The 26,332-nt window shown below is 34.8% G+C and overlaps 1 protein-coding gene across 9 annotated transcripts in view; it reads right to left on the bottom strand.

Moving 5' to 3' along the window:
• The window catches only part of Rbp6 (RNA-binding protein 6), a 965,414-nt gene that overhangs the window by 54,995 nt on the left and 884,087 nt on the right, over positions 1–26,332 (bottom strand). For all 9 annotated transcript variants that reach the window (XM_073984491.1, XM_073984486.1, XM_073984492.1 and 6 more), the window contains 3 exons: positions 12,542–12,624; positions 9,914–9,998; positions 960–995 (listed from right to left, as the gene is read on the bottom strand). In XM_073984491.1, the coding sequence (XP_073840592.1) occupies positions 960–995; positions 9,914–9,998; positions 12,542–12,624 (204 nt within the window). The remainder of the gene's footprint in view (positions 1–959; positions 996–9,913; positions 9,999–12,541; positions 12,625–26,332) is intronic.

Genomic DNA, 26,332 nt, shown 5'->3' with positions numbered 1-26,332 from the left:
GCCCCGAGCCGACAGCAACCCGAGTCGTGCAGAGCTCAGTCCACCCGACAACTGCCGAGCCGAAAGCTACCGATTGCCCCGAGCCGACAGAGCCAAACCCTAGAGCTGCCGAGACGAAATCCATCCGACTGGCCCGTGCCGACAGCAAACAGATTAGTGTGGAGCCGAGCCACACCAGACGATTACTGAGCCACTGCCACTAATAATTAATATTGCTAATAATTAATATTGCATCCACTCTCCACACATATATATATTATTCGTTCATCAAACACCAAGAGTTCACAATAAAGATTAAACTTGTAAAAACTCGTGTTTTAGTTAAGGTTTGTGGGACCTTAGGCCGACCCTGGCAGCGACTGAGCGTACCTCAGCCCTAGATAAAACCACCCGTTATAGGGTCTAAAACCATTATTTCGATGAGGCACATTTTGCTCGTATGAAAGTGTAGTGACATACTAATAATGAATATGTGTCAGTTGATCAGCAAAATTTGGCTACAGGAATGCATATTCAATGATTGGAACCTCAGTCTGCTATGTTCCGTGCACAAGAAAGGAGACAAGACAAGGCATAAGTTTCATACCCGTCGCATATAAAGCCAGATAAGACCCATTAAAAAATATTGACACATACTGCCTTTTCGTCGACTATAAGGCAGAAAGGGGGACAATTCTACTAAAGCATAGCATACAACCAAAGCATCAATAGGCAAGATTTTTAGTAAGCTCGGAACAACTGGCACCACCATAAATAAAACAAACCATATTAGTATTGCAATGAATAAAAGAATAATATTGGCCAATAGATGCTGCTTTGGTCTAAGTAAATAATTTGAGAGCAAAACCGCCTCTCGACAAACAAAAATCATTCTCTACCTCTACTTATGTGTAGTATTTGGTAAATTGGTTTTGCGTATCTCTAATATTTTTCTAAAAATTATAGAATTTTAAACTTACCTTCAGGTAGTGTCCCCAGACCCCACATTATGTTGTCTGCAAAATTCAGCATTAGGCAAAGAGAAAAACAAAAAAGCCACATATGAAAGAGAGGAAAAGAAAAAAGAAGAAAAATGCAATCGAAATTAGTTACAATGCCATCAAAGTTATTTTTAGTTATTTCAAATTAAATTTTGAGATAAATGTGAATAATATAAATAAACTATTTAATAATTATTATGAGAAAAGGTTAAATATTGTGTTTAAATAATTATTTGAGAATCTAAAGTAATATTCGCTTAATCATTTTTCGCTAAACATTGAGTGATGATAAATGTTTTTTTAACTAAATCTTCAACTATTTTAATTATGATTTTTCACTAGAAAAACAAAAATAGGAAGGCATTAGAAAAAAATTTTTGTCGCTGCCATCTTTGCTGATTGAATATCTTCTCTCTTACATATGGTTTGGTAGACGACTACTTAGTACGCACACACACAGACATAGAGACACAGACAGAGTTACGTTTACGTTACGTTTACAAGTAGTTTCAAGTAGTTACGAAGTCATTACAAAGTATTGAAGTGGCAATTAAGTGATAAATATGTTGACGGCGTTGACGACTTATTTGCTAATTATGATAAATATTTGTATGTATATGTACGTAGGTATATGTTTCAGAACTAATTTCTGATTTATAGAGATAAATATGATGTAAGCTAAAAGTTATTGAATGTTCTGCTTGATTATATAAGTTTTATCTAGATTAACAATTAGTTGTTGTTGTTGTTGATTTTGTTTGTTTCGCTTCTTTTCTTTCACTACATTAGAGTTGTAAACTAAGTTTGTTTGGTTTCGTCGACTACAATTTTTATTTTGTAAATTGAAACCAAATTTCTGTTTTCACTAATCTAAGAGACACTTAATTCTATAGTTGATAAATAATTGGTAAATGACAAATTTATATTTATTTTCTAAATGCAGAGAAATTGCAACTTTAACTTTCCTAGAGAAAGTTGTTGTTGTTGTTTACAAATCTCTGCTTTCTAAGACTAGATGTATTATCTAAATATACAGGGTGTGTCAAAACGGAAGTTCATGAAAGTCATGCAGACTTTTCACGGAGTATTTTAAATTGTGTTCTAAGTCATCATTTAAAAATAGACTTTAGTTCTTTATAGCAATTTCGAAATATAAATTAATGTAGAGTTTTTATGTGGCACATAATAGAAATATTTCTATGTTTTTAGATATTCGAATAATTATTGTTTTATTCAATTAAATTAAATTTTATTGATTTAAGCCAATAATTTTATGAAGATTGCAAATTGTGCCAGTATTTATTGTAGTTACAAAAATTGATAACTAATTGCTTTTTGATACACCCTGTATAAATAAACATTTGATAAATATTTGAGTTTAATTGAGTTGTAAATGGAGAGAAAATAAAGTACACACATACACATATAGATAAAGAAATAAATATTTGTCAATACACGAGTTATCTAGAAAAAAACTACAACCCATAAAGAAAATGAAAGGTTTTTCAATTGGAAAAAATATTTAAATTTTATTTAAATGATAGTGGGAAAAACGTAATCTATTTAAATATCAAATAGGTTTCGAGGAAATTGAAAACCAAAAAAAAAAAAAAAAAAAACAATATAGCACCGGAATCAATTCCTGTTTTTTTGTTTGATGATGTTGCCAAACGGTTGATTAAAATTCCATTGGTGGTTTTCGTTTTGTGAAAAATTATCCTCTATTTTTTAGATGATAACATCCTTTGTAGTGTTGATGTTTGTTGTTGTGATAACCTTTGTTGCTCTATTATAAAAAAAGTATAAAATTGTATATGGCGGTTGTTGCTGCTTTTGTTTTTGTCATCATCATTATCGTTGTTGCTGTTTTTAATTAGTTCATCTCTATGTAAAAGCCTTGCCGTTGTTGTTGTTGCTGTTACTTCCTTCTATTTGTTAATTGTTAATTAAAGTTGTTGTAGCATTGCAAAAACAAGTTAAACAGTTTTTTTAGTGTTTTTGCCTTTTCAGCACAAAAAGTTTACTTCACCGCTGGTCGTGTGTAGTGAGTAAGGCAAAGTTATATACGAGTATATACATTCACCCTATATTATGGGGAGTTTAGAGCAAAAATACTGATTTGCTGAAAACCCTAGCAAATAGGTAGTGGTTATAGAATTATAAATTCAAGCACTGGGAAACCGATAATTAGGAAAACGGTGATTAAGGATATAGCCCAAGATAGGGTTCTCTCTCTTGTGGCTGCTTGTGAATAATAATATTTTGATGGATGCGTGTATGATGATATAGGCATCATAGCAAATGGCCTAGAAGTAAATTCAGCGAAAGCAGAATAGGGGCCTGATTGCGACATTCGATTCTATCGAGTATTTGCTCGTGAATGAAAAAATCGAACTATGAAAACCTCTTCGCACCACCAACAGTACATTTACTGAGGTAGATGCATTAGCAATCTGTTACAAAAATGTCAAAAAGTTTTACAAAAATTAATAATTTCGTACATTTCGAAACTATCACCCAAAGTATTGTACAACAAATTCAACAAATATTTAAATTTTTTTCATTATTAAATTTTATTTTTTAGTTTTTGCTTTCAAATAAACACATTTTCACCATTCTTAATGTTCTTAAGATAACACATAGGTTTTCATAGTTCGATTATTTCATTCATGAGTAAATACTCGATCGAATCGAATGTCGTAATTAGGCCCCAGGTATGATTTATCTATTACATCTCTCTTTGTAAGCTAAATAGTTCGGTACCATTCTGGACTGTCAACTGCCATGGAAAAGGAACTTTGAGTGCGAACGACAAGAAGTTTTATTGCACCTTATTTATGTAAAAACTCGCTTTGGAAGTGGTGGGGACTGAATCCATCAATTATATACATATTACCTATCATGATATCTGAAGATATTGATGTCGTTATCGGAATATGTCTGGAATCGAAGTAACCCTCCCCTGGACGGTGTGGCTTTTTATATAGACGGTTCCAATATAGAAATACGTTCCGATGCTGGGGTCAACTGTGAAAAGATTGATCTTGAACACTCATACACGATGGAAAATTACTGTACATAGCGTATTCCAAACTGAGGACTTCGGGATCAGGAAGGCAGCAGATTTGATAGAAAAAGTGTCTGATTACTGAGATCTTTGAACTTGTGACTATCTTCTAGAAATACGAAAGCCCACTTTCGATTAATCGACAAGACGCCTTTTTGGCTTGGAAAGTCTTAAATGGATCAATAATGGATCAAAAGTCGAATTTAGTCCACTTTGAATATAATCGAAAGACCGAGAAGTCGACTTTTCGGTTAAAGGTAAAAATCGAAAGGTTCGTGGGTAGCCAAACGGCTCATAAAAACATCAAATCCTTTAGCATCAAATCTGAAGTTATTCTTGAGTGTAGAACAGCCCTGGGAAACGTTACAAATGCTTTCCGACTACGTTGGGCAGAATATTGAAGCGTTCTTTGATGAAAGAGCCAAAGAGACACGGCACAATGAATCAAGGTATCTAATCATAGACCGATTGTTAGCTCATAAAAGGCATGACATCTTAGGTGTTCACATTCCTCAAAGTTTCGCCTTTTACTCAAACATCAATAATATCATCAAGAGTTTGAAATGGCTGGCACGGCCTTACCTGGATTCGTGAACTGTTTCTCCGACATATCCTTCCTCTTTATATATGTATGTTTCTTCCTTATTCATCTCTCTTCTCTTCACAAGTACTTTGATTTAATTTTCCGAGTGGCGTAATAAGTGGCTACACATCTCCCAATCTAACCTGATTGTGAAACTCTTAAGATAAAGCGAAATCGATCCAAGATTTACAAACTGTTTACTATTAAATAAACAGTTGTACTGGGTGATGAATGTAACCGTAAGGGATAACTCGCTAGAGACTAGAGTTGGGCAATTGAACGACCTAGTTCACAATCTAGTTCATTGGACACCTGTCGTTTGGACACCATTCTTAATTATGCGTATACTTAATATCTCACGTTAGTTTGTATGATGTTACTCATATGTTTTTGAACTAGGACAGTGAACTAGTTCGTTCAATTGCCAAACTCTACTAGAGACATGTAGGCAACCACAAGGTTTATTATCCAGGGCATTTCCTCCAAACCGCGTACGTAAAAATACTTAAAAAAAACATTTCCAATGGTTTCGTTTCGTATTTTCCATAGGAACAATACAAAACTAAACATAACCCACGTTGGCCGAGCTCGCTGTTTAGTTTCATTTTGTTTACCTTCGTGAATGCGATCAAAACGAAAAGTGAAAAGTTCTTAACTCCCCAACAGCAGATAGAAAACGAAATAGTACTAAACACATGTGAATAATTCAAAAACGTTTGGTGGTTGATAAAATATCCAACGTAGTATATTGTATTTTAACTTATAGGGTTGTTATGCAATCACATGTGTGTGGGTGTGTGCCTGAGTGTGTCATTGATCATAACACAAAGCAAACGTTTGCCAATAATTCTTTAAGTTTCGTTGGTGAATGCAACTACTAGGCACAGAATAGCCTGGGTACATATCAGCAAACGTACGGTTTTCATATTTTTGCATCGAAAAGTTTGTCATTTTGTTTCGGTTGTTAGAGTGAAACGATTCAGAGAAACTGAAAAGTTTGTGGCTTTCTGTGATTGGTACGGGAATCGTTTTGTTCGTTTACGTCCATTGCTTCAACCAATCATCTAAACTACCTTCAACTGTCGTTCATTTACAGAGATCTTTTGGGGATATATAGAAATATACAAATATCAATGAACATAAAATTGTTTCCAAAAGATATCGGTTTGAGGGAGCCACCGTGGTGCAGTGGAAGCACGTCCGTCTTGTACTCAGAAGGTCTGAGGTTTAATCCCTGACCAGAACATCAATATTTTCTAGGGCGACAAATGCCCTCAGCGTAATTTTGACTAACATTTGCTGAGTATTTCAGCCATGGAAAACTTCTGTACAAGTGGTGGTTGGTCCCATATCATTGAGCCAATATGAATCGACGAACATTCATTGATATGAGAGAAGTCTTCTTTGTCGCTTCGGGGCAGTGCTGTGCTTATGCAAGCTTCAAATGACAGCAGATAGTCACATTTATAAAAAAAAAAAAATCATAAAACTGTTGATTTGCTCATGGCATAGCATAAGCCATCTGTGAAGTTTTTTTCATTCGTAGCATAGTCAAATCTATATGCTGTTGAAATGTTTGCAGTTATATTGTTATCTTAGAAATCACAAACAGCCACAGAACATCGTTTTTTAATTAATTATTTTGTTACAGTCATTCTTTTTCCTGTTTAAATGTTTATAGGACAGAACATTGCCAGCATATATTTTTTTTGCTAATACTGCTTTGCTGGCAGGAAATTAAAATGCCGCTCTTCTACCTTAATTCTAAATAACTACTCCATCGAAATATGAGTCCTTTTCTCATGGGTATCAATAATAAGCAATGAAGCTCTACTCGTAAAAATATTTATTCGTTCGGTGAATGTATATTTCAAATCGACTAATGCCGACATATTTTGCCATCACCAACTGTTCTTGGCGAGCCTTTTGTAAGCTCTGCTTTTTTCCATTCATCATCTCCACGGTGTGCTGTTTATTCAAGGAAATACTTAACAATCTAAATAAACAAAGTCTTAGTCTTGCACTTCTCACAATACATACGAAAGTAAGATGTACATGAAGAAGTATTAACTAAAACAAAAACAAAAAATAGAAGACATGGTGAGAATTCTAAAGAAAGAAATTAGTAATAAAGAAAAAAACTCTTTATAAAAAACTACTGCTTGTTTTTATAATACCACACAATTTCTGCTCATAATTTAGTTTACATTTTTTTTGTTCTCTTTAGTTGGTCGTTTTTACAAATTCAACTACTTTCTTAGTGTCTACCATCTCTGATAAGATTGTTAAAAGACAAGAAAAAAAGTAAAAAAGTTTTTTTCTTTCAAAAAAAGTATTCCTCATACTACTTACATAGATTCTCTAATGTTCTTCGGTAGTTTTAGCTTCTAAAGAAATGTTAATTTTCTTTCTTCTCTTCTGATATTAAAGAAAATATTTAATTGTTATTTTAGCCTAAGAGAAATCTACAAATTTCATGTCGACATATTTTAATTGTTGCCCAATAATTGGGCCTTTTCTAAACCTCCTATGGAGTATTAGTTGTTTACGTATTTTTACAAAATTTCTCATTTTTTCGCTTTGTTCACTGATTAACGGACAATCTTAATGACTAGATATGTATGTTAAGTAGTTAATAAGTACATGGTAATATAAGATAGCTAAAGGTAATTTACTTTCATTGCTCGGAGAAGCGATATTTCAGTGGGAATGAAAAGATACACTTGTGATGGTTAGGTGTTTATTATAGTTAAGTTATTAGATACTAAATAAAACCAATTATTTCAACTAAATAGCCAAGGAAACATATTATCGGTTTTTAGGTTTTTTTTCGTATGCTCTTTCTGTCGGCTTGTTCCTATCTGATATAGTTCGCGAGATGTCCACTTTTTGACCCGAAAGCTTAAATTTTTCTCAGGTATGGTTTCAATATTTTAATAACATACAAGTTTTAAAAATCAGAACATTGATTTTCGATTTAGAAATTTTGAATTTATTGAGACAAAGATGGAAAAATTTTTTGGTAACTTTGTTCCATGTGATTTACAAAATTTTACATTTGTGTAATAAGTGTGGATATGAAACAAATCGACAAAAAAATATTTAAAAAAAATCTCTATAACTATTATATTCCAACAGTTATCGCTCTGTATTTTTGAAAATATGTTCTATATACTATTATTAATAATTCAATATATGAATATTTTACTCAGTCAGCTCCACGTGACTATGAGCAAACTATAAAATGCGATTATCTCAAAACGGGAAAATGGCGTATGGAAGACTTAAGCATGACACCGACGATATATTGATACACTCACGAAGCTTTAGATCAAATGTGCCTGCTTTGCTCTTTAACCCTTAATGAACCCTTAACCTTAATGAGTTGTCACATTTTTGTTGGGCTTTAATTTGTAATACAAATTTTTAAAATTATAATGCTTAACTCTCAAGGGAAATCAACAAAATACTGCAAACAGTGGCGTTCCCTCTAAGAGACAAAATTCAAAACAGGGAGCATTTTCCATATATAAGAAAAAATCACTTCCAATACTATAACACAAAAGTGTGTTTCTGATTTTGTTTTGGAATTATCAAAAAATTACGCATAAGTCCGTTTTCATCATTTCATCACTTCTGTTGTTAAAATAAGAAATGTTTCTCTTTCTTAAGTGTTTCATTCCATAGTCTCACAAAAGGATATAGCTATAAGACCGGTTATAAGAAATTTAAATTTTTTAATTTAAGATTTAAAATGTGTCTAAAATTCCGATTTCTTTCTGTTATCTTCCTTTTTCCTTCCCTGTCTGACATATCACTTCCCGTTTTTTTTGGTATTAACAAATCAATTGACGATTATCTATAAAATACGATTATGTAAGTTAATGTGTTTAATATTTTCTTTTACTTTTTTAAAACAGCTAATAAAGTCCGTTAAGTGACTTTCATTACATCATTACATATAAATTACAAAATATGTTTTGAAAAGTTGCGTATTAGAAAAAAGGTCCTTAGCCTACAGATATGTTTAGCTATATGTGTTGTTTTTGTTTATTTTGTATTCGAATGGAATTTCAATACATACAAGGACCTTCAGTTAATTGGAATTAAGAAGAACTAAGTTCGTTTTTAGTTTCAACGTTTTTTCCGAATATTCCAATTTTGTTGTTGTTGTTTGGAATTTATTATCTCTTTGTTGTCGTTATCTTTTTTTGTTATAAATTTAATAAGCGTTAATGAAGTTATTTAATAATATATGTATGTATTAAGGAGTTAATAACACTTTATCTAAACCTAAAATATCGTAGACATATTCGATTACATATTACAATATTTTTTATGATTAATTTATTATTATATGTAAACCAAAATATGCGTGTTTTTGTTGTTGTTGCATCAATAAAGTGTGATAAATTAATTAGGTTAGCGTTAAAATGATAGTTTTTTTCTTTTTGTGTTGTTTTTCTGTTCTTATTTTAAAACAAATTAAATTTGCTTTAATTTATGGACGTGTAAAATGTGTTAGAAACGTTGAAGCTGAACCTGGTCATATTCCGAGAGTATTAGCACCCGGCAATTGATAAAGTGTCGCTCCAGACATATCTAGACCCGGTACTGAGAGTAAATCAGTTAGGGGATAAGAAAGTGTGGCCGTAGCTGCCTGCCTTAGGGAATTTTGGGCGGCAGAGCGTGTTGCAGTCCTGGTTAGGGGGTTTTCGTGATTGACTTGTTGTGGAATTACAATAACTGCAGATGGCTGTTGATTTTGGGCTGCTGCAGCAGCTGCATACTGAAGCAGAGAAGGTCCATTGACCGCAGAGCCAGCAGCTGAAGGAGCTGTTGCTGCCGCTGCTGCAGCAGCTGTTGCCCCAAATGGCAAAAATGTGTGAGATTGTGCTGCGGCCGCTGCTGCTACTGCATTTGCAAAGTTTTGTTGTTGCTGTTGTTGTACTTGTTGGACTTGCTTAGCAGCAGCAGCGGCGGCCGCTGCAGCAGCTGCTGCCGAAAAATGTGCAGGCAACGGATATGGTGTATAACGCAGAGATGCCGATGTTGTGGGTCCAGTCGTTGCGGTGCTACCAAATACTCCCGGATGTGTGTGGGCATGTGCATGATGTTGATGATGGTGGTGATGATGATGCTGATGGGCATGTGGATGTGCGGCATTGGCCGCTGAGCCGGCTGTTGCTAACGCCAGACCATTGCCAACACTTATGCCACCAGCGACACCAACACCACCAGCAGCAGATGTGTTAGCATTATTGCTCCAAACTACCAACTCACCGTAAGCGGAACGGCCAGCAGCACGAGTTTTAGCCAGATTTGCCGGTAACATAACTTCTTTGGGTTGGGCCTTCTTGCATTCGACCTGAAATGAAAAAAAAGAAATTGTTTTATGTAATTTTTATCGAAAGATAAGAGGGATTTGAGAATATTTTGTTAAATTTTCACCCAAGGGTTAAATTTTAACCCAAGGGCGTTTTAACAACCCTAATTTAAGCACAAACATTCCAGAAGGTACAAGGGAGACTTATCTGATATCAAAGAGTGCACCCGTATTCATATTAGCTCAATGATAAGACAATTTGTATCCCCAAATCCGAACGATTGTACTTGTAGGGAAGAGTTAAATAATTGAAATACTCCGACAATGTCGCCTACCTTATGCAGAGAGAAATGTTTGTTGTGATATTGTCTGACTCATAAATGGAACCCAGACATTTAGTGTGCAAACCATTGCTCAATAGTGACACTCTAATTTTACCACAGCTATCAAATATTTCGCTTATAAATGCTTTTGAGAGAAAATTGCTCAAAAGAATTTAATTTATTGAGTATGGACCATTTGAGCCGAAAATGAGCCTGGATACAAGACCGACATTACCGAATTTCGATGGGATGGGAAAGACATCAGAGCAACATCTGAAAGAGAACCTCTATGCTATAGTTGTCATAAAAAGACATATGTTTGGGTGTGGAGTCTTTAGTTAGGTGAAGACCACACGCTGAATGAAAGATTAGTTACAATTGGTTTAGTGGTAGTCTCGGTATACATGTCGTATGAAGTACCTGACTAGTTTCGGGTTCCTTCCTTACAGAATTTCAAATGTTTTGAAGTGATGTTTAGGGACTCCTCTTGGATCGTCATGAAATTTGTTGCAACAGATTTTGTTCGCGAACCCTTTTACTGCATTAGAATTTTGTCGGGGGCAATTTTCACACATCCTGAGATTATGTCGCAAAGAGCACGAAAACTTACGAATTTAGTATCTGATTTGGCCGAAACTTTGCACATCTTAAAATTTCTTCCGAACCATAAATCAAGTTCCAAGAACGTCTATATTGGGAAACATTTTGAAAATGCTCCTAAGATTCTCCTTGTGGTCCAGTTTACAGCGGTACTATGTTTTTCGTAGGCAAGTCAATGCTTTCTCACATTATGGTGCAAGAGCTTTAAATCATGGGTGACCAAGAAGAGAACACACCAAAATATGAATGTATTGAAACTATTGGCAACATATGACTGTGTGTTAGTGTGTTTCTATGCACGCACGTTACAAAACGAAAACAAATCAAAGCATATTCGTACGCTCTTTCTGTGCGTTCGGGTCGTATGTGTGTAAATTGCCGAAAAAATTCGCTACCGTCATGTCAAAGAAGACACATTGGCTTTAAATCCTGACCAGATGAAATGATTGGTGGCGCGATATTTATCAAAAGAAGTGACTCCCAAATTAAAATCACCTGCAAAATTTTCTGTGACTGTCCATCCTTCACGTACGTTTCCGCAACACTTTTGCGATTTATATCAAATCATATTTATTTGCAAAGATTAAGCGTTATTTCGGAATCGTTCATACGTCCAGGAAGGTTCACAAAATTCTGAAAACCCCCTTATTAGATTCTATTTTTGGGAGAATGATTTTGATGGTGTAGCCGCAATTCGATCTGTCAATAGATGGAAGTTTCAATTCACACAGACTGAGAGTATATCCCTGTCGGCAAAGGGGAATGGCGAAGGTAAATTAATGTGAAATTCGAATCCATCCATTCGATGAGTGTCCCCACTACCATCCCAACTATTTGGATTTGAAGTTTCAGCATTCTACGAATTATTAAAGATTAATTAATTCAAACATTGGCGAGAGTTCTGTAAGGAATTAAGTTACTACACTGTGGCTTCTTCTATTGAATGGTATATTAAAGGAGTTTGATAGCTTAGGAACTAATAGTACATTTAGACTATGCTGGATTTAGCAAATCCAGTGGATTTAAGTTGTCATTTTCATACAATATATGTCAAATAAAACCAGATAATTGCTAAATCCATCATAGTCTAAATCAGGCATAAGATAGTTGCCTATGCATACGGCTTAGTCATCATCTGAATTGATATAAGGTGCACTAGTAAAACTCTCTCGCTTGGCTCATAATGTCATCGGTGTGATTCAAGCAAAGGCAGAGTTGCTTCTATTAATCAGGAAAAGAAATATTGCAGACTTTGTGTGGCCAGTAATATATGGTGAGCAACTGAACCTCTCTACGGAAGCGAAATACCTCGGTGTTGTCCTTGGCCATGGATTAAGATGGAAAAATAACACTGAGGAGTGCAATAAGTTAAGTTAATTGCACTTTAGTTCTGTGAGAACTCCGTAATAAAAAGATGAAATGTCGGAACACATATTTTGACCTTGTTTGGTGGTATGTCTTACGCAATACTTTGAATCTTTCCAGGTTAGCTACTGTGCAGCGATATGATCAGTTTTCATTACTGAAGTAATAAAAAGCAATCCACCTCTATTGTTGTAAATATAGAACTATTTTTGATTCTTTAAATTTTTTCTAGGGTATGTTAGGTTCCTTCTGGCTACGAGTTTTTTTTTCTGGTAGAGATCTCATCGTATTACTTACCATTTTATTATTTATCTCATGGAAATGGATTTCACAAACTTTGTCTACCACATCTTCACTTTGAAATGTAACGAAGCCAAAACCTGCAAAGAAAGTGAAAAGGTACAACTTATTTAGTAAGCATTTTGTTAGATTTTGTGGAAAAACTATAATAAATTAATAAATTTTTGTGGAATATAAATAAAATGACAACACTCTTTGAAGAATATAAAGATATAAAATAATACTCCTTTATGGGAATATCATTATGAACTAAAAAGCCCTTTGGTTTTCCCAATGGATGCAAATAGTTTTAGGAGTATCATCTGAACAACATATAGTTAGTAGGATTTTTTCTACTTCGTTGTTGGTTGTTGCCTTAAACTTCTAAACTTTTTAACTGACAACCTTGTAAGGCTGCAGCAGCAGCAGCAACGACAACAACATCAATATTTATCTCTTGTTTTCAGGGTTTGTTGTGGGATATGCTCCTTCTATCCTCTTAGGTATAAGGCAACTTTTGTCTTTTGTGGCTGTGGGTATACCCATGTAACCGTTACGTCTGACTGACACTTACCCATGGCCATCCCGAAAGCTTGATTTTGTAAGATGTTGATGTTGTTGTTATTTGTGTAAGTTGTTAAGTTATGTCTTTTTAGTAGTTTTTTGACTGTAAACTTAGTTTCGAGTGTGGTTAGCAGAAAAAGCAGACCACAATATGAATATTATTTTGAGGCACAGTGTTACTAAATGGGGTGAAAACAAATCTTTGGTAATTAAAACAAAAAAAAAAAACATTGATTAGAATTTGACACCTAAATTGGGATCTTGATTTGTTTGATTTCTACATCATTCATAAGGATTTGAACAAGCGACAAAAAATTAACATAATTTATACCACTATCTATATATGGTCGTACAGTAATTCCACCTAACTATTAGGTTTGCTGTCAAACTACATTATTTTGAATTGAAATACTCATGAAAATTAAATCGAATTACTACCAAAATTCTTTTGTTGAAGATATTGCTTTTCTGATTGAAAACAAAAATGAATCAAAAAACATAATGTTGGTAGTAGTTCGAACGAATTAATATTCGTATCGTCTTTGTGAAATAGGCCATAAGTTCATATATTGTACAAATTTTCTAACCAACGTGGTATAGACCTTGTTATTTTTCTAGAGTTGTTAATTATTTTTTGAAGTTTTCACTTTTTTATTTATTTTTTCTGTCATACGCCCCATTCATCCACGTCACTGTGGAATGTACAATGGATGGATTTTTGTACTTGAGTTACTTCTGGCTTTGTCATTGTATTATTGTGTTGTTATTTTGTTGACCAAATAACATAAACTTTGCCTTAGTTATAAGTGCAATGGTTGTTTTTGTTTTTGCGGGCGTCGTCTTCGTCTTCGTTGATGCTGTTGTGGTTGTTACCCTGCTTGGGCCACAGATTACGATAAAGTTTCTGTTTAGTTTTGTTCCAACCATGGGGTAAAAACCAAAAAAAGAAAACTAAAGCACAAGGAAAAAGGTTGTAAATGATGGGTTAAACAACATCACGTTAAACCAAGAAGGCAATGTAGACAACATGATGGGGCCAGAGAAGTGGGCCAAGATAGCTAGGGACACACCAAGAAGACAAGAATAAAACAAAAAAGACGACAAGGAAATTGTGTACACAAGACTTTCGAGTTATATTAAATTCAAAAGATTTGTTTATTTTAGTTTTGCTTCTCCCACTTTTTCTTCAAAAATTTTCTTGTAGTTGTTTTGCATAAATATCTGCAAGTTATTTAAGTTGAAGAAAGATAAAAGAAAATACAAAATCCAACTACACATGCCAACATACACACACCTACATCTATTCGAGCATATGAGGATAAAACATGTCAAAGTTCCCCTTTGGGAAAGAAGTCAGCAGGTGATGTGTCAGCAACTTAAGGTAAAGATTTTTACTAAGGATTAGTTTATGATCTTTTATGCCTGTGTGTGTGTGTGCATGTACAGCCATACGTACGTGCCATTATGTGGTTGTTATTGTATTGGTATTAAAATGAATTTAGGAAATTTTATAGAATGCTTTTGTTTGTTTTCGGTTTATTGAACAAATATTTTTACCAATTCGTTAAGGGATTTTAATTGATGGTAATGCCATCATTTAAAAGTCATAAAATTCTTAAATAGAAAAGTGATTTAATTTTGATCTTTAAAGCTAAAACATAATAAAATAAAGGATATAAAAATAGATGTATATGTATGTACATACATACAAACACAAGTATTTTATATGTGTGGGATGAAATGTATTTATAATTTTAATCTTGTTAGTTATAAATACATTTTATTACACACATATAAAACATGTAGTTGTGTTTGTATGATGTAGGGTAATTAAAAATGGTATTAAAAACATGCATTGCTGGAGAAACGTAGAAGAACGAAAGGTGAGAGAATTCATCGGCGGATGAATGAATGAAAAATTGTACTGAAAAAGGTCATTATCAACTTTCAAAGCATTTCTTTAATCTTGTGAAGTATAACGCATACTATTGGGGATCCATTTTCTTTGGTTAAGGTTATAAAAGGGGCTCTAAAAGAGGTTTGAGCTGAGAAACCAAAATCCTTTTGGTGTTTCGAACTACTAACCGAATGCTATAACCCCAACCTGGAATTACCCACACCCCAAATTGGATGTTGCCCAGTGTAACAAGTAAATACAAATGTTTGTACATGTCCCCATTGTTACGAAACGCATAGACGCACATATATGATCTCCTTTCATATTCAAATAACCAATAGCTATAATTGTTTTCTTGTATACCATTTTATATATGTAGATATATGTATGTACATATGCATGTAAATATGTATAAATAAATATGATTGCATGTACAAATATGCCAGGTCACCTATGGCAACTTTGTGCACTTAAAGTCAATTAAAGATTCGCCCACCCATCCGTCGGACGTGTGCAGCCATCAATATTTGTCTTATGTTTTTTTTTTCAATACGACGTAATGGGAAAACGAAGAATTTTGTGATTGACAGCTAAGGACTACTACGGAAAAAAAGAAGAAAAATTTACCTCTGGACTATTGACGTTTATAGAAAGCAAACGTAATATAGACATATTTCAATATACATACATATATATTTACACATGTCCCGATGACCACCTGTGCCAAATCGATGAATATAAAATACATTTGTACATACATATCTACTAATGGTTAAACAAATATTAGGATGAAGTGATTTTCAAGTTTAAATAAATAACAATTTAAATTAAATAAATCTGAATAAAAATTTTATGTATTACTTTAGGGATCTAACCCGTATTGCGACAAGCGTCGAGCCGCGTTGCCAGTTGAAATTTTTACATTACGGATGGCAACAGTCGCCTGACACCGTCAAATTCTGTAGCCATAAAGTTCATTTTCGGGCGACAAGAAATTAGCTGTCGCCGTAAATATTTACAAGTGAATAAAAAACGAAAAATTGAAACATGCATATGTAACATTTTCATTCATTTTAAGTGAATGTGTTTAGTCCCGGTCCACATTAGAGTAATTTCACTGAAATTTTACATTTTTTTGGAGAAAATACATACTTTCAAGAAACTAGTGTACACGCTTTCATGTGTTCTGCAATTTTGCTTAGTTGCAATATTCGTATGAAACAATCAGACCGGTTTATTTTACATTTTCTTTTACTTTCATGCTGGTTGAAAAAATGGCAGCTCGTGGAGTCAGACGAAACTAAGACCACATTTGATGAGGTGTGGAAGGATGTTGAGGAGCAATTAAATAGTTTGGTCCACCAACCCGTATACCAGATGAATGGTATTTTCGTACGTCCAACTATCACGATGTATATATGAATGACACATATAGAATGATATATATCGACGCCTCCAAACAATAGTATGCTAAGTCGACTTAGCATGTTTTCAAGTTCTTTACATTTTTACATTTTACGTCCTTTAACTTAAATTCTGTCAAATTTTGGTAATGATCGGTCAATCCGAACAGAAGTTATAAACAAATGTTTACTCAGAATAGTAGTGAAGGTCAAAGAAAACTGTAAACTTTGAGAGCTTCTCCTGCAAAACTCACTTTTCAGACTTAGCATACTATTATTTGGAGGTGTCGATATAGTATTTCAGCCAAGATCCCAAAGGTATTCCATAGCTATTCGAGCAGGCGGTAGAAGAATTTGCAAATTCGGTTTTTGCTGGTACGGAATATGTCATCCTGCGCACTGTTGAATGGAAAATCAGAAACAATCTCACAGAGTCAATGACATGTTTTATTCATGTCCATACTGCGAATTTCACTATTCTATTACATTATTAATTTTTCTCTTGATATTAAAACAGAATTAATAGTTTCCACTTCTGAAATTATTATTTTGCGTTTGTTTTTCAGTCGTTTTGGTGGTCAAACTAAAAAAAAGTTCCTCCCAGTAACGATAACTCGTTATCGGCGATTATTTTCGATCTCTTTATGTAAAACAAATTTTAAATTTTGTCGCAGAGACAACTGACAAAGCGACTCGACTCTTGTCGCAATACGGAATAAACCCATTAGTTTTGTTTGTTCTATAAGTATTTATTCCTCGAGCTTGAATAAAAATTTATTTAAATTTTTATATATTATTAATGTATTTGTAACTCCACAGAAATCAACGAATTTAAACACTCCCATAGTCAGCATATATTGCATAAATTCTACTTCACCCTCACCTCACCCTTCATTACCACCACGGATAATTGTTTATATCGTAAATATTAATAAACATAATATTTAATTTTTATTGTATTTTTTTGCTATATACACATATAATATACCCTAATGTTAAGATCAATAACAACGAAGACGAGTATATTTACAATAAATTTGTACATCATTGCGTGTGTTTGTAAGTTGAGAAATATGTGGCTGAATGTGACCCCCGCATGCTTAAAGTATAAAACACAAGTAATTTGCAAAATAATGACTTGGCCAACGAATAATTTATGCGTTTCGTTATAATGCGGACATATAACAAAAAGGGAGGGGGAGAGGCACCAATGAATTCATGCACATTTATAGCAACACAGCTGTGCTGAATTGTTGAGTGCTAATGATGGGGCCTTTGATATGTTTTTACATTTTTTTTTGTAAAATAAATAGATTTGTTCTCAGTCCATATGGGCATCCCTTCGTGGGTCTCAAAGTATTATATGCTTTTGTTTTTAGTCTCAAACCACAGATTTAATTGACAGAATATTTGCTCCTAGCTTTTGCTTCAGCATTTAAACGGGCATTTTTGTCACATTCAATTCATCACACTTCCAATAAAGGTAAACATGACAAAGTCCCTTTGACATATCCACTCATATATTTGACGGAAGGGATTAAAATAATTGCTTGGGCAATATTTCACAAAAAGTGTATTACTGTTATACAATTGTTTATAGTGTAACCTTTGCGACTTCTGACACCTTTTTTAGAGAAGATTTACATGTGTGAAATACTCAAGAAATGTCGCCAACATTACGCTGAGGGTAATTTTTACCCCCTAGAAAATGTGATGTTGCCTGGCCTGGAAATCGAACCCAATCATATAGTATTATAGACGGGTGTGCTTACCATTGCTCCACGGTGATACCGAAGAGACCATCAACTGTTATACAAGCTGGTAACCCGAAGTCGACCATAAAATGAACGCACCAAAATATATATTCAAGTTTAAAGGAAATGCAGAGGTTTCAGTCTGTGATGGGCGGTAAAGGCAGCAACGGAAAAAGTACCACCAACGGCAACCGCGTAACCCGAGTGTTGCTAATTTTAGTTTCGTCACAGATGAGATTGATCATGACGCATTGCGTCCTGGACGTCTTCTGAAGAAAATCATAAATCCTGGACACAATTCTTTTATCAGAGTTTCTAAGTGTTCCCTTACTGAATATCCTGCATTTAAAACGTGATTAGCGCCGAGTGTTGCTAATTTTAGTTCCTTCACAGGTGAGATTGATCATGACGCATTGCGTCCTGGACGTCTTCTGAAGAAAATCATAAATCCTGGACACAATTCTTTTATCAGAGTTTCTAAGTGTTCCCTTACTGAATATCCTGCATTTAAAACGTGAGTAGCGCCGAGTGTTGCTAATTTTAGTTTCGTCACAGATGAGATTGATCATGACGCATTGCGTCTTGGACGTCTTCTGAAGAAAATCATAAATCCTGGACACAATTCTTTTATCAGAGTTTCTAAGTGTTCCCTTACTGAATATCCTACATTTAAAACGTGAGTAGCGCCTCTAGAAGCACGATATACAATAAAGATGTAATGTTACTTGCATACGCAGATGACATAGACATAATATGTTGATCAACGCGATTGAAAAAGAGTCTGCCAAAGTGGGTCTGCCAAAGTCAACAGCGATAAGACGAAGTTTATGCTATCAACACGCAAGTTGTAGGGTAGACTCGGACCAACTGTGGATGTTGATAATTACAAATTTGAGGTAGTAAATGACGACGCCGCCATAAATAAAACTAACAATATAAACATTGAAATAAAGAGAAGAATAATATTGGCCAACATATGCTACTTTGGTCTAAGTAAGCAATTTTAAAGGCAAAACCACTTCTCGTCAAACCAAACTTACTCTCTACCAGACACTGATACTACCCGTTCTTATGTATGCATCTAAGGTATGGGTACTTGCGAAAGCAGATGAGGCTAAACTTGGTGTGTTTGAATTCCGGTAAATTCCGACGTCGCACAGTGGTTCAGAATCGTTTTTTCCTGGTCAAAATTCTGTAACTTTTGAACGGATAGAGATATTTTCACAGTTCTTTTTTTGTTAGACAGATAACACAATCAGCTTTCCGGTGAATTATAAGCGGTCAAATTCGGTCTGGTAGTTGCAGAGAAATTCAATGTCAAAATTAAACTTTTGAATTTTTTACTATTTTTCATCGAAATATCAGTGCTTTTGTGTTTTTATATCTTCTTATATATTAAAGATGGCCAAACGCCAATAAATAAACTATAAAAATGCCAAAAAAAAATTAAAAAAATTGTTCGAAAAAAAAATTAAAAAAATTTTTTCACAATTTTTTCCCATTAAAAAATGCAAAAAATTTAAATTTTTTCAAAAATTAAAATAAAATGCTCCTTCGGTGTTCATAAAACTTATATAACTCATATGAAAACTCATATACTCCAAAAAAATTTAATTTGTGTAAAAAAGCTGTAATTCATTGGAATTGGTATGGAAAAACACACTTTTTTACCTATGTAATTTCAATAAATTTAAAAAAGTGTTAAACGGACGGAACGGGACGGGAACAAAAGTATATATGGGCTAAAAGAGGAGACTTTCGGGCATATTTCTGTGGAAACAGAACATTGTTCCATGTTGTTCCACAAAAGTTCTAGTCCACTAAATTTGGAATTTCATAAAATTTAGTACCTGAGGAAAAATAAAATAGCTCATGTTGTGTAAACTCCACGGTAATTTGTTTAATTTATTTTTAAAGGCCACAATCCTACCTACCTAACAAAAAACAGCGAACGCAATTTATGTTATAGTTTCCGAGAAATAGCTATTTCTTTCTCCAGAAGTTTTCAAAAATTACGTATTTCTCAAAAATTGGAAAAATGTTCGTCTTTAGGGACACCCCACGCCCGCACCTTCCATAATTTTGACCTAATTTTTTGGTTTCCTTAGTTTCAATATGTTTACTATCGAATCCCATATATAAATTAAATATCTGTTACAAAACAAAATTTTGATTTTTGGCCAGTAAAATCGATTCCTGAACCATTGTGCGTCGTATGAACTACGAGCTATACCAGTCGACCGACATTAATATAGTAAAACGTATCGAACTACAACGATTGCGTTGGCTTGGACATGTCAGCATGGATAAAGATGTCCCCGCCAAAAAGGCATTTGAATACGAGCCACTCGACGGTACACGCCCCAAGGGAAGGCCAAAACTCCGATGGAAAGACCAAGTTGAAGAAGATATCACAAAACATGGCATCCAAAATTGGAGAAGTAATGCAAAAGATCGGTGCGTTTGGACATCTATTCTCATTCGGCTTATGGAATAAGACGTTCTGTTTAGCATAAAAGCCATCTAAGTAAGTAAGTAGCGCATTTAGAATCGTATGGGAGTAGATGTTAAAGGTGCTCCGCAAGCTGAAGTTCAGCCCCCAGTTAAGCAGTTGAGAAATAGTCAACGCCTCATGATGGAGAGTGACTGCGCGAGCTTTATACGAAAGCGAATGAGAGATTATTGCTTCCTGTTATAATAATGCACTGGTAAAATCTTCATCTCCTCATGAAAAATGGTTCATGGGGGGCACACTGTTGCAATCCTCAGCACGGCATTCTGACAAGTTTGAATATTCTAACATTTCGTAGTGCTAACATTTGCACATCACACTGGCTCAGACCGACCTATTGCTTTACAAGAGATCAGTAATGTTTCTTTGTCAAGTGATTTTCCAAAGTGATTTCGATCAGAGGCTTGAAGACCTTGTTCTGATTTTTTCTGGTCAAATCTGTTGCGGCTTTGTGTTTGTGGAGAAAAAATTCTCCCACAAGAAAATCAGCGACGACAAACTTCCAATACCTTTCATAAAATCCCTACACTATATCGTTGATTCAGGAGCCCTACCTACACATAGGTAAGATGTCTTGACTAAAGGAAGATTTATACATAAATAAATTAATAAACTATTACCGGGGGACAAGAGGACACTTTTTGGAATGCCAATCGATTGGTTATGGGGAGGGTAAAAAATCTCAATGACTCCCTCCGAAAAAATTGGAGTGTGTTGCTGGAGTATACACGGGATGCAATTGCAAGTTTATAAAATAGAAGTAATAGACAACCCGCTCATAGCAATCCTGGAATGGTTAACGGGTAAAATTTTGAGTTCCGCTCTTCAACTCGACAGAATGAATGTTGTATGTATAATCAGTGAACTCTTGGACAGCAGGGAATATCCATATTGAACTTAATAATCACACTAATTGTTTTTTTTGTTTTTCAATCCCAAGGCAGCGGGTTCTTTTGTACCGGATTGACCCAAAAGCATAGTGTTTCGGGCAGCGGCTGCCAACCCAGCATCAAACCTATGGTTCTACGTAGGTATGCTGCTACAACAACAACTAATGGTTTTTCGAGTTTTGAAGATAAATGTGGACCATTACCTCATATGAATGCATGAGATGTCAGCCAGTTTGGTGAAACGTAGAAATAGCGAACCTCAGGATGCATTAGAAGGATGATTTATACAAACTTAATACGGATTCTGACTGCTATAAATATATATAAAATGTATCTACAAGTATTTGCTGGTCTGCTAACTTTCAATAACTTCTTCAAGAGAATCTATTTAATGTTTAAGGGTATAAAACGTTTTTTTGTTGAAGATGTTATTGCAAGATAACTTCGGCGGAGCATATCCGCCAAAAAAAGGCGAACTAGTGAGAATCTGAGTTTCAATACTATAGACTTCGCGGTCCAATCCCTTGGCGAACAACGCATAATTTTCTCCACTAATGAAAATAGTCGTTTTAATAAAATATTAAAACAACAACAATGAGATATGTCAGACCTTTAAACAAGAAAAAAATCTAACAGCAATCCCAATAAAAACGCCACCAAAGAAAACATTTCTTGCAATGTCAGGTTTGAACCTGGGTGCTGTCGTCATTATTTGCCTAGATGTGGTTTCATTTCTCCCGGCATTGGTTAAATACTCCAGCTAAAACTTGGTGTTATTTCTTGAGCCTTGTAAATCTTCATTAATAATGTACGGAGTTGGTGATAAAACAGAGCTAGAATATAATCACTGTTTCATTTTGTGACTATAATTCCTTCCCTAGTTTTGCAAAAAAGGCTCTATACAAAGGCCCGTTAATCCCTCTCTCAAATATCTGCATCATGTGCATGTGTTCAGTGTGACATGAAGAACCAATACAATGTTGTTTTTGTTGTTGTACATTATTTACCACCACAAACCCATACCCACATTATAAACGCTAACATTTAATGCCGGTAATAATAACAAGCAGCTCAGCATTGAACATCAACAATCAGCTACAAATGAAAACAATTGGCAATATTACTTGGAACACCACTACCATATTGACAGTTACAATGTCAGACCAACTGCCAGTTGATGGCAGTCACTCAAAGATATTACACTCACACACAATTATACTAAAGCACATATTCTGCAACACACCCTAGAAATCTATACGACGTCAGTGTTGGTAGTGGGAATTGGCAAACGGTTCTCATTGCTATATTTTTAATGGCATGAATGAATGACGGCGGAATAAAATTCCAAGAAAAAAAAAACAAAACTGCAATGAAATCAAATACATGGTTTGGATTTAATGTTTAATGATATAAGCGGTCCTTACATATATATATACAACATTTTTAATATATCGGCTAATGGAATACCCTAAAATATTACACTATTATTGTACTCGATTATGGCAAGAAAGGGAATTTAAAGACTAAAATTCGATAGAAAAGAATCCACAAACTGTTCCATGTTTAGTGCGAAATTGGTTATGGTTCATACATAGTTGTGAAAAGATACATACTTTCCTCCAAAGTGTTTCTGAGACACATTGCAGAATAATTTTCTTGTTTAAGTCATTATACCCTACACCACATTGTGGTAAGGCGTAATATGTCTTTGCGCATTTGCATGTAACATGCAAAAGAAAACGAGATAGACCCATAGAATCACTTTCTGAGTTGATTTATGCATGTCCGTGATTTCGTCCGTCTGTCAGATTTGGATATAGCACTCATATATATGTTCGCCCGATTTGAGGTCTTTGGTGCACCAAACACAAATTCTGTTTATGTTTTCACTTATATTTTTGGCCGATTTCATGTATTTGACGCACCAAATACAAAATTCTACAGATATTTTGAAGAAATTTGGAAAATATAACTCAATTTGGTCTAGAAAAAATTTCGCCAAATTATATTGAAATCGTGGTGGTGTAGGGTGTCATATAGTCTGCTCCTCCGGACTTTAAATTCTTTCCTTACTGGTTTTTCATAATAAACTTGTGCCTGAGCAACATCTCACTTATGTCGTATTTGCCCCTTATTCTTTTACCGTCAATGACTTAAGCAGGAATGCCTTGCTGTTTATCGTGTCAACCATCTTTTCTTAAAAAATAAAGCACGTATATACATACATTATAATAAGTATCAACAGTTTGATGTATCCCAAATCTCCGCTCGTGGTTGTATAGGGTGCCAAAGGTATTTAAACATGCCTATAATACCTATATATATCTCTGTACATGCTCAATTACATATAAACGCATGTCAAAGCTTATGTGAATATAAACTGCAGCTGTGTAACTGTGGCAGCTTTCAGAAGCTACGTCAGCAAATGCAATGAATAAAGTATATGCTGCGAACGCAGTTATCCGCTCATTATATGCAATTATTTTCTACATTTGCAATAAGTACGTAATCACCAACCCACACTCACTCAGTGGCATAGATACTTACATAGACACATGTATGTAAATGTTTCAAGTGGGAAATCTGTTTTACACATGCCCATGTACACATACATATGCACAAATGTGTAGTGTGTAGTTTGAGATATGCATAGGCAACTGTGGCAGCTGTTTAGAGAGGCTTAAAAATGCGTTTTAATGCTGAATCGCAGGGTAGCGACGACATGTTGTAAGTGAGAAATAGCGCAATGTGACCATGTGTGTGTGTATTTGACTGTATAAATGAGTGCCTAATGCCTACCAATAATATAAAGATTATATCCTTTAAGTATTGAAGCAATATATTAACATACTTATGAGCGAGCTCATACTCACACACACACACACACACCAACAGACGCCCACAATTGTATCTTCTACAAATTGGAAAGGGAATTAGGCATAGCGGGCATGCATAGTAACATTTTGCAATATCATTACTTTAGTTAACCACAATTGCAATGTGGGCCATGTGTTATAAGACATTTTAATGCGATTGTCAATATTGGCAAATGATAATTTCCAAGAAAGTTGAATTGTCTTCTTAGCTTTATCGGTTTATAAAGAAAACTTGATTTGACTTCTTAGCTGAATCGGTTTCTAAAGAATGCCGTGGGCGTATTTTACATGCGTACAAAAATGTTGATTGTCCTTAATAATTAAAATTAAAATATCAATATGGATTAATCAATACACTGGACAACAGATTTACTACGGATACAAATATTTGAAGGTATTCAAGGGAACGCGTAATATTAAAAATATGTTCAGGTTCAGCGCACAAGTTGAGGTTTGGAAACCAAAAATATATTTTTTGAGGAACTTGAAAAGTGAGATATTTCGAATACAAACCATGGGCGCTACCGTTGGGTAGCACATCCGCAAGGGTTTCAGGTCGAGGCCAGACACATAACATTTTCAACGGTAGCAAATATAGCTCTCATCGCAATGACGCGACATTTCCCGACTATTTCTTAACAAATGGTGTCTTAAGACACGACGTTCTGACTCGTTGACTGAATGAAGGTCCCATATGTCTCCCTTTCACTTTTCTCGACTTATTCGTGGGTTTTTGGCTGTTGTCAGATCTTAAACATGACAGAAACTGGTTTAAGTCTGAAAACCTCCACAAAAAAACTATAACTGAATTTCTCACAAAGCTTGAATTTTTCTCTGGTCAACTTTTGTACCACAGTGCCATTCATCGACATTTTCCGAAAAGTTTGCACTTTCTCAAGGCCAAAACCGCCTGAAGGAGCATTCTAATGCTTTTGCGATGTATTAGAGAGTTCTTAATTACTGCCTTGGCTACAAATTTTGTCTATGTGTTGGATCGAAAATCTCAATGGTTTGGCCGCTATATGCCAAGATGTCAAAAAAAGTGGATAAAAAACTTAAAGTCAAAATCGGGAGGCTCGATTTTCACCGTAGACCTATGGTCTAGTAGACTTTTTTTGCTCAGTTCAATCCAAGGAATCAGAAACGCGAAGGGCCCATTAAGGTTTTCAAATTGCTACCTATATGCCTTAAGTGTATCGCCTTAGGTGTATCGCAGGTCTATTGAAGAGAATTAAACGGCAAGCAGCACAAGTAGGAGCGGACACTTGCCATAGAAAGAGAAAATATAAAAAAAAATATGAGGAGTCAGAATGAAGTTAGTTATTTTTATCAGACAATACAATGAGGGTATAAACTCTTTGATTTAGCCCTGTTTGTCCGTTCGTCCGTTTGCCGTCTGTCTATATGTCTGCTGAGCACGATAACTTTCGGACAGTTCAATCGATTTGGTCCAAATTTTGCACTTCATTATATTTTAAACTCAGATTAAGTTCGAAGGTGGGTCATAGCTGTCCAGTTCTTGGGGTACTTCTCACATGACAACTCTTAAAGGGAGTAACCGATTGTCCAAACTTTGTACATCGTAATATTTCTTCCATTCCTTCGAGTACCTTCCACACAAAATTTGCCTCGGTACAAAATATTTGGGGTCAAGTCTATACTTCCTAACATAATGACGTAAAAGCTCTAAGCCCTGCCTGCACTCTCTGATGTGCACGAGCTTCAAGTTCCAAGAAGGTCTATGTCGGATAACACCTTCGGGCAACCCCCTTAAAAGATAAAACATTTTCTTAAATTAATTCTCTTTTGTGTTAAGCTGTTATGACCTATGAGGTACATTTGAAAATTAGTTGTCTACCGAAGTTCCATACATCCAACCATTATGCTACGTTTCATGTTTGGTTACAATCATC

The sequence above is a fragment of the Musca autumnalis genome, unplaced genomic scaffold, assembly GCF_047663935.1.
Source record: "Musca autumnalis isolate F117 unplaced genomic scaffold, ASM4766393v1 scaffold_4, whole genome shotgun sequence".
NCBI classification, from domain to species: Eukaryota; Metazoa; Arthropoda; class Insecta; order Diptera; family Muscidae; genus Musca; species Musca autumnalis.
The sequence above is the reverse complement of the archived record's forward strand: the minus strand, read 5'-3'. Positions and strand labels throughout refer to the sequence as shown.